This window comes from Vulpes lagopus, chromosome 11 (genome assembly GCF_018345385.1).
Source record: "Vulpes lagopus strain Blue_001 chromosome 11, ASM1834538v1, whole genome shotgun sequence".
Classification (NCBI taxonomy): Eukaryota; Metazoa; Chordata; class Mammalia; order Carnivora; family Canidae; genus Vulpes; species Vulpes lagopus.
This window is the reverse complement of record NC_054834.1, coordinates 67,690,399-67,700,377: the sequence shown is the minus strand read 5'-3', so window position 1 is coordinate 67,700,377 and position 9,979 is coordinate 67,690,399. Positions and strand designations below refer to the sequence as shown.

The following is a 9,979-nucleotide window of genomic DNA, read 5'->3' as shown; positions in this document are numbered from 1 at the left end:
CTAAGCTCTCTTACTCTCAGCTTCTGCCCCCTTTTGGGGGGCGTCCCTCTCCTCCCTTGTTAACTAACCTCTGCCTTCTTAGTGTCTGCTGTCCTCTTTCCTCCAAGCCTGTGACCCTCCCAGGATCCCCGGAGTTTGTCACTCAGGGGCTCCCTGTTGTGAAAGCCACTCCACAGTTCCCACGGAATGTTCTGGTTCTCTTCTTTTTCCAGAGGAAGGGGGAATAGGGAAGGAAGGAGCAAAGGGCCATCCGGCACTCCACTGCTGGCCAGCCAGATTGGGCGTACATTTGCAGCCACATCTGGAACCTGTGAATGATTCCATCACTCGGAAGCAAGGAACGGAAAGGTCCTCCATCTGCACTTGGCCAAGGATGGGGCGAAGACAGAGAAGTCTAGCCTACTCCCTTCCTTCCCCCTTCTCCCCAGCTGCTCCCCAGCAACCCTCTACAAGATTCAAAGGACAAGTTGAGTTCAATTCGGAGAGAAGACTCAGGACACTGGCTAGTAGCCCAAAGACCTGAGGGGCTGCTATGTGACACTTTTTACAGCAATCTTTTGAAAACAGACCTAGTCATGGCGTCCCCTCTGCTTAAAACTCTCTAGTTTCCCATTGCCCTTGGAGTGTGTTCCAAAGTCCTGAGCATGACCATCACCTTGCGCAATCTAGCCCCCGCCTATCTCCTGCCCTTGGCTTGTGTCCTCCACACGAGGCTCCAGCCACGCTGCCCTCCTCTGTGCCTCAAGCTCACCAAGCTCCTCTCTACCTCAAGACCTCCCAATACCCCACACCCCCTTCCCGGGATGGGTTCCCCCAGGATGGGTGTGTGGCTGAGCTCTTCTTGTCTTTTAGGGTCAGCTAAAATGCCACTTTCATTCAGAGAGGGCTTCCCTCTCTAAATAGCCACCTTCAAGGCACTCACTGTTCCTTGTTCCTCCTGGTATTTTCTTTCATGACATTTATCTTTATTTGCCACCGTGTGTGTGTGTGTGTGTGTGTGTGTGTGTGTGTGTGTGTGTGTTCTTTGGCTGGTCCTCCTCTAGGTCATAAAGCCCACAAGGGAAAAGTGGAATATTTTTAATACCACTGTGTGCAGTTCCTGTCACATAGTAGGCATTTAATCAATGTTTATTGAAAGGATAAACGACTGACTTTAAGCTGCACTTGATAAAAGTATAATCCCATTAATGTTATATTGGTCACAGGGAAGTCCTGGAGACTTCCACTTCATCTGTCTCTGCATCAGTTTCTTCATTCAATCAGGATGACCCTGCATTTGACCCCTGCCTACATCTGGCCTTGACCCAGCCTCCTCTTTCTACAAAGCTGGGGATTGCCCTGAGATGCTTCCTTGAGTTATCTTCTGCTCCAGCTTGCTCTTGGCCCTTGAATAATGGGCCCTCCCAATCCAGGCTGGGGTCCCCTCCCTTCCCCAGAAAAGAGAACTCTCCAGCAACTTGCAGCTTGGTAATTCTCAGTCCATGGTTCTAGGCAGCATTTTAACGCCACTATGAGGGCATCTGAGTTACCTTGGCAATAAAGACCCTGGGTCACTGGCCAGATGTCAGAGCCTGAACTTTAGGATGAGACAACACCACATTCAGTACCCCCCTCGGCCTCTTAAAAGCTGTGAGACCTTGGGCAAGTCACTTATCTGAATCTGTGTCTTCAGTGCCTAACACAGAGCAGTGGTCTACTACATGCTGTTTATCATTATTATCGTTAGACTGTTACCTCTCAGGTCAGGATGAAGTAGGTGCTGGGAAGTTATGTGGTTTCCCACCATCATCCTCATTCACCCAGAATTCCCACAGCTACCCTCCATGAGGGGTTGCCTGTGACTTTTAATATAGAGCCCCCTGTGCTTACAATGGCCACTGACTCGGACGCCTCTGCCTGAATGGGGGTCACCTTTTCCTTCTCAGCCTAGTGACCCTCAGAGCTGCTGCTGCTTTTTTTTTTTTAAGATTATTTTTTCATGTGAGACACACACACACACACACACACACAGAGAGAGAGAGGCAGAGACACAGGCAGAGGGAGAAGCAGGCTCCATGCAGGGAGCCTGATGTGGGACTCGATCCTGGGTCTCCAGGATCAGGCCCTGGGCTGGAGGCGGCGCTAAACCGCTAAGCCACCCGGGCTGCCCAGGGCTGCTGCTTCTGCTGCAAAAGTCCATCCCACCTGGCTTTCCAGGGAAGAGGGGCTGCAGAGTAGTTTTGTTTGTTTTGGGCTGGAAAAACAAGTTTCTCCTTGCTTGTCCCTGGTTTGAGCCCCTGGATTTCTGAAGCAGGATTTCTGCCCACACCCGCTTGCCAATGGGTTGTACTGAAAAACCCCGGAGGCGTGCTGGGAAACTGGAACGGGAAACCATGCTCCACTCCAGCCTGGGCTACTTGTAAGGAGGCCACATCCAGCTGCAGAAGAACCTTTCCAGGGCCCTGAGCACACAGCAGCCACCACTAGACTGGTTCCCTTGGTGACGCCTGGCTTTCAGCCCCAAGACTGACTTCTTCCCACCTCTTCCCAGGTAGGTGTCAGCCTCCATCTCTGGCTTGGGGGAAGCTTCTGAGGTTCTTGCCAAGAACCATCTGTGCTGGCTCACCTGCAGGAGGAGAAGGAGGGGAGGATGGAGGCAGTTCTTCAAAACTTGCACCAAGAAGATGCCCAACCTCCTAAATCTATCCATAGCATATCCTGTGGCTCTAGCCTCGGCAGGTGTCTGCCCTGAGAGACAGAACAGATGAGGGTTCTGAGCTTCTGGAATGGTGGAGCTTCCAACTGGCTGTAAAAAAAATAGAAACTCTTGGGTGGAAGATTACCACCAGCTCCATTAGCAGCGAAGCATACAAGAAAAGCCTGACTCAGAGCCTCAGGTGACATTGGATGTTGTCTCAAGGAGTGGGTGGCTGTCAGGAGGGACTGTCAGAAGGTGCTAGGGGGACCTACCAGGCATGGGGCAGAGAGAGCAGATACACAAGTAGGTGGGTTTAGTTTGTTTTATGCACAAAACAGGAGACCAAAGAGATGAGTGAAAGGTTCGCTGTTGCCAGTCTAGATCACAGAATCGTAAAACCTTAAAGCAAGTGATCATTTGGCCCAAAGTCATTTCACAGATGTGGACGCTGAGGCCCAAACACAAGTGACTTGCCCAAGGCCGTGGAGGGACATAGCCATGCTGGGTTGTAGGTTCTTGGCTCCTACATGCCGTGCTGTAGACTTGAGTCTATTTTCTATGCAGGGGCAGAGCTTATTATTTAAGGCAGTTCAGTGGACAGCCCTGTAAAAAGTGATTAATAAACTCTTCTACTCTCATCCAGACTCTCAGATATTAGTTTTAGGCTCTGGTGGGCCATATTCATAGTTATCCATGAAACATAGTCCATATATTTGGCTCTGTGGGATAGGACCCACTTCTCCTATTTAATTATGAAAATAAAAATCCTGGTTGTCATTACAACAGAATAACTATGTGTTCAATATAAAACAAGGAATTGCAAACACAGACATCTTGGGGCTTTCTTCATGGATTATTTCTCCTTTGTAAGAACTTTGGTCTTAATCAGCCCTGGCTAATTCCCTACTGACTATAAAATTCAGGCCCTGCCCTTTGCCTAGTGCCAGAGGCTCTTCCTCCAGAGGCCAGGGCTGTAGCAGCCACCAGGAGGACCTAGGGTGACACAGTCCCCTTGTCCCTGCCCACCTTCTGGAGCGCAGGAGAACCATTGGCTGCTGCACTGATCTTCCAGTGGTAGGAGTATTTCTTTTGGGGGATGTTAGAGAAAGAAGTCTCTAGCTCCTACCTAATTTTTCTTCTCGAGAATGAAGTCAGAGCCCCAAGAGGCCATGCCCAATGCTTGCATCCCTGCTTGTATGTAGCCGCTTTGATTCGATGCTCAAGCAAAGCCATCAGGGTGCTTGAGTACACACACACATGTGCACACGTACACACAGAGAAAACTTTATGATTCGGCAGTTTTACTCACTCCTATAGGGACATACATTAAAGAACCTCGTACACAGAACAAGAGGACACGCACAGTAATGTCCCTAGCAGCCTGGTAATAGAAAAAACAAAGCAACATCTCAATGTACATCAGTAAGAGAATGGGATTGTGGCCTCCCCATACAATGGACTATGATACAGCAGCAAATAAATCAATAAGTAAATAAACAAATGAACTAGAGCTACCTATGTCTGCGTGGGTCAAGCCAAAAATTCTAATATGGAGCCAAAATAGTGGGATGCAATCTAAATCACGTCGAAAACACACACAAATACTCTTACACTGCTCAGAGTTGGCAAATACCTGGAGTGAAGGGATGAAGACTTGCTTGGGGTGGGGAGAAACACGGCGGTCTCCTGAGTGAGACCGAGGGCTCTTGGATGGCATTTGCCACATTTTGTAAAACTCAGCAGTGGCTTGTGAGCGTTTATCAAATTATTGTTTGTGCATTCAAATATTAAGTGAAAAGGAAAAAGAAAACACCGGGCACCTGACCTAGTTCGAAATTATTTATTTACCACTGAAAGGTTTTTCGCTCCCAAGTATGACACCAGACATAGGACTACAATGTCTCATGCGTCTTTTTGTGCTTCGGTTCATGATTGCAAAACAAACACACACTTAGCACTGACAACAGGAAACACAGGCAGCAGAAACAAATCACAAGGACTAGGTCTCTCTTTGGGGGGTCCTCGCCTCAATCTGGCTTAGGCCATGGCTACCTTTCCATCCCAAAGGAACTGCCCCTGGAGAGCCTCTCTTCCAACTTACCCTCTCTACACAGCATCATTTGGAGTGATGGGTCACTCAACCCACACCAAGGTCATCTCTCAAATTGAAATGGATAGACCCGTGCCAGGTCTTGACCAATGGGCACTCGGCCAATACATACTGATTTGATGCGAGAAGTGGAGTCACGGATTAATGAGGGTGGACTCCCAGTTCTCGATCCGCATCACCGTATCTAGGAAAGAACCAGGTCATCCTGGGGGCCCCAGCCCTGTCTATGATGGGTTCTCACTTTATTTTCACCTTGTTCCATGCCCTTTCTAGAAAACACTCCCTGATCAAGTACAAGCTGTTCCTTTCAAAAATGATCAGATTTCACACAAGCTCAATTACTCATGGTTGGTAGTAAATTGTAAATGTGTCTGGTACCACGTACGTGGATGTGAAGATTACTGAAGTCTGTCGATTTGGCAGTCTGGGCAACTTGCAATTCACCAAGATGGAGTTTTGGTGGAAAATCACAGCAAATATATTCTCTTCTAATCATTAGTTACATTTATATGGAAGCTACGAGCTCTCATCAGGTGGAGGGGAGTACTCACATGTGAATGTTCAGGCCGACTGCTGAGATGGCAGATGCTTTTATCATTGAGGACTCAGGGCAGACTGATTTTTATGTCACTTCCATAAGGTATCTTTTCCTGTCTACTTCCCTATCCAATCTTCATTCATTAATTCATTCAACAGATATTTAATGAGGGCCCACGAGCTAGCTTTATTCTAGGTTTCTGGAACACAGCGGTGAACACAAAGGGCAAAACCACCTGCAAGACCTATCTTGTTCCTGCGCATGGCTGCTAAGTGAGATGTCCTGTGGTGGCATTTGACTCCTATCGGGGGCAATCTTTAGTTTGGAATCTGGAAAACGAAATCCTTGGGGTACAAAGGAATGGATGCCTGGTGATGGGACGACCATGGGCAGAGTTGATATTTCTGGCATCAGAGGCTCCCCAACCAACCTCAGACATCCTGCAGTACAACTGTGGGGCAGGTGCATAGATTTCTAAGGAAGCAGAATCCATGTTTCCTGATTTTCAGTCTAGAATCCAGACTTTTCTACATTGGAGTAGCAGATGTTGCCAAGAAGAGAGTACTGGTCAGCCCACATAGGAAATGTTTTGTTTTCTTGTGGCCATGCCAACCAAAACCGGGGGACCAGAGTGCGAGGGGAGCCTCAATAACATGTTATAGGAAATTACTAACAAATGCTTTGCCTAAAAAAAACTTGGCAGGAGGTGGCCAACCCTAATGAGCAAGATTTCCAATTATCTGAAAGACTTTCCAATTAAGCAGGGATTCGATATTTTTTTTTTTTGTTCGGATGCTTTTCTACGGCACAGAAAGGGAAAGTCATGACCAACAGTGATGAGGCCCCTGCTCCGATTCTCAGGGAGAGGCCAAGAATGGCCTGACTTGTTGCAGGCATGAAGCATGGCCCTTACCCACTTTGCCTGGGGGTTCCCTTGTAGATCACAGGACTGGGTGACAATTGAAAGCCCAGTTTGGATATCAGTAGCGACGAGCCCAAATGCAGAGTCCATGGTTCTGGAAGTGCCTGGGATGGTTCTGGCACCTTCCAGTCATTGTCAGCTGCCATCTTGAAGCTTAAAGATGATCTGCGGGTGGCCACAGTTTGTTTTTAGTCAGGGAGCGCCCAGAGTTTCTGAACACTAGTTCATCATTCACAGAGCTAGAGTTGCCATGTCATTGGGCCTATTTTACAGGTGGCCAACAACAGAACCCAGGGATCCTGGTTCATGGGCAAATATTATACCCACTCAGCAAGATTCAGCATTTAATTGACCATGTGGACAGTTGTTTGGAATAAGAAGGTAGGAATTTGAAACCTAGCTGCTGGTTACTTACTGATGAAAGTGGCGGCCCTGAAAATTGAGGAAGGGAGGCACATTTGCAAAAGACTCTCTTTTCCTATTTCAAGTTCCCTTCTTCTCTCACTTCCACGTAGCCAGATACAATACACTAAATCAATATGTGCCTCACACTGAATTCCTCCCGAAATGGCTGCAACGCTGAGAAAGATGGATCTGTCTCAGATGGTCACTTTGGTGATGCTGGTGGGTGTGACAACTAGCGCCTGGTGACGACCAGGGGATCCCACCTATACCTTGTTAAGGAAGATCTCCCCGAGTATAACATAAACTGATTTTGAGATAAAACAACAGAGTTCTTCAATAAAAAGCACAAAGTTCAATCCAAGAACAGGATCTGAAGAGCACAAATGAAAACATTAAGAAATAAAATAATTAAATAAAAACAAACAAACCCAGAGAGGCCTCCCAAATTTCACACTGACAGTTGAGATGTCCAGCATTGGAGCTGGCTGCCCCAGGGTGTTGGAGTCCTGACTGGGACTCTGGGAAAACCTGTCTGGAATGTCGCAGAAGGGATTTCTCCGAGTGCACTGCTCCAACCTCTGCATCAAAACCACATGGTGCTTGTTAAAAATGCAGGTGCCTGGGTTGTGGCCAGGAATATTGATTTGGAATGTCAACAGGTGGGCCCCCGGGGGATCTGCTGGTGATCTTCACACACTAAGGTTCGAGAACCTTAGTTACTGGGTTACTGTCATGGGTCAGGGGCACAATTTCATGCTGGCTAAGACGTCATCCCACCCTGACACTCCCTAACTCTAGGAGTTGATCCAGGATACTTTATTTCCTCCATCAGTTTTGAAATGCTTATTTTTAAAGACCCCCATTCTTTGTAGACATTATTCTCCACATTAAACTTTCCCTGCATCTGGCCTGACCCCACCTGAGAAACCTGCCCATGGGCTGTATTTGACAAGTGTCTCTTCCACAGCACAGATGAGCAAAATGCACTCTGCAGTGCAACCCAAATGTCCTGTTTCCACACACTGCCCTGCTCATGTTTTTGAAACAAGAATGTACTAAGAGAGGGACGGGGTCCTGGCCTTTGCAAACACATCTGTCTCCTGGGTGTCAGAATGAGGATGGGGTACAAAGAGGACGTCGCAGAGAAGAGCAGGGCTGGACGGGCCGGGCTGTGCCCGAGAAGGGAGGAGCCCAGGTGGCTGGCTACAGATGCAGCTGGTGCCACATGGCGATCTGCCGGCGAGGGTTCTTGAGCATCTCCTCCCAGTGGCTGCGCTCGGAGCCCGAGGCGTGCAGGCCCAGGCTGCAGTGGCCAAGCGCACAGCTCTGCCCCTCCTCATCCTGGCCCAGCACCTCCAGCTCCACGCTAGAGGCCTGCAGCAGCTCATCGGGCAGCTCGAACATGATCATCTCGTTCCACACGGGGTTGATCTTGTGCTTGGCCCGTTTTGTCTGCTTCTTCTTCAGCTTCTGCGCCTGATGCTTTAAGGTCACCTTGACAGAGACATCTGGGGGAAAGAGAGAGACAGAAGGGTGAGCTTGTGGGGTGTGGTGGGCCCAGGGTGATGCTCCGTCTTAGGGCTGGAGAGACAGCATCTCTGGCTGAAGATCTATACCGAGGCTCCCCCTCTCCAGGTCCACCTCCTTCTGCCGCCATCATCGGGTTATACATTTTGTCAACAATTATTAAATGCCTACCCTGAGGCACTAGACATGGGGGTACAGCAAAAGTTCTTGCCTCCATAGATCTTAGACTGTAGTGTGGAAAACCAACAACACTATAATACAACAGGGTAGTCACTGGGTGGCCCACGATTGGGTCAGGCTGGAAGCGCAACTTGCCATGCACCCTTCCAAGTGTCTTCATGTCCCACATCAAACCAGGTCCACAATAATGGCTCAGGTATACTGCAGCTATGATTTTCAATTCAGACCAGAAAAACTGAGCCATCCCCATGCCTTCATCCCATCGGTTCTCCATCCGAGCATTTTTGTGGATTATTTAGATAGAAGGTCTCCTGCTGGTTGGTTTAGTTCTTCTCTTCTGTTGGTTTATAAATTTTACTTGAGCACCCCAGCTTCATAGGGTGAGGGTGAGGGCAGACTGCCTTGGCCCCTACAGGTACTGCACCACTAGAGCTGTCCCCCCAGGACATCAGCACAGGTCACAGGACAAGCTTGCATGGAACACTACAAGGCTCAGAAGCTGGATTATGTTTTCATTAGTCAAGGTTCCTGAAGCTAATGCGAGAATAATTGTTCCCCGGTATTTATGGCTATAATTATCACCCCCGGGTGGCTACTTTGTTATTTCAGCAGATAGATTTGAGAGACAGTGTTGTGTTGTAATTGTCCTGACAGGAGCTGTAAAAAAAAAAAAAAAAAAAAAAAAAAAAAAACCAGGAAGCAAAGAATTGTCTGGAGGGGATGAGGAAAGGCACTGAATTCTGACACTTTGGCTGGGGGCTCTGTAGGCAAGACCAGCTCTTCTGATTTCATTTGCCCCAAATTCAAAGGTTCTGAATGCGGTGGTAATTCTTTATTTGTATCCTGCTATAAATATCTGTTTATTTATATCCTGCTATGAACACTTGGCTCTGGGGCCAGGTATCACGCTGCTAACCAGCGCTGCTTGCTTTCCTGCTCTGACAAGAGAGCCTCTTTGGTGCCCAAGACTCGAGGTCTGTGCTGGGGGATCCAAAAGGAAAAACTGAGGCTTCCAGAATGTTGAAGAGATGCTTACTTGGGTATATGGGGCATAGACGCCCTAGCTTCGGGCAGCCTCAGCCCATGCACCCACACACCTTCTGTCAGCACCCACACTCAGCTGGTGTGGGGGTGGCAGGTTGGCAAAAACTGAGAAGAAAGAAGAGACTGGGGTGGGTGTGGGGCACACAGTGATGGTGAGCTAAGACAGGAGGGCAGCCTGGCCTTCCTGACAGCTACCAGTGAGGTGCATCCAGCCCAGTGGGGGTGACAGGCTGAGCTACAGTCCAGATACTCCTCTCTGTGGCTACGGTTTGATCCTTAGTTTCTTCTGATCACGAGTAAGACTGGTTCTTCACATGTGGGTCTGCAAGGTAGGGAGCTCTAGGTAGGGTGTACCCAGGCCCGAGAAAGGGATTGGCTCAGGGGTACATGATATGAATTTAAAGAAGAGTGTGTGATCTCACTCACCCTTTCCTAGAAGCGCCTTGGACTGGTTCGAGTGGAGGTTCTTGGCCTTAATGAGCACGACCAGGAGGCGGTTGGCAGCCGGGAGGTAGCTGATGGACACAAGGACCTCTCCAGTTCCTGCAGATGGCTCCTGAAACAGGAGAGAGGATG

The 9,979-nt window shown here is 48.7% G+C and overlaps 1 protein-coding gene across 3 annotated transcripts in view; it reads right to left on the bottom strand.

The window, feature by feature from the left end:
* Positions 1 to 3,961: 3,961 nt before the first annotated feature.
* The window catches only part of SYT13 (synaptotagmin 13), a 45,405-nt gene continuing 39,387 nt past the window's right edge, over positions 3,962 to 9,979 (bottom strand). For all 3 annotated transcript variants that reach the window (XM_041773321.1, XM_041773323.1, XM_041773322.1), the window contains 2 exons: positions 9,830 to 9,959; positions 3,962 to 8,160 (listed from right to left, as the gene is read on the bottom strand). In XM_041773321.1, coding sequence (XP_041629255.1) covers positions 7,856 to 8,160; positions 9,830 to 9,959 — 435 coding nt within the window. In that variant the 3' untranslated portion in view covers positions 3,962 to 7,855. The remainder of the gene's footprint in view (positions 8,161 to 9,829; positions 9,960 to 9,979) is intronic.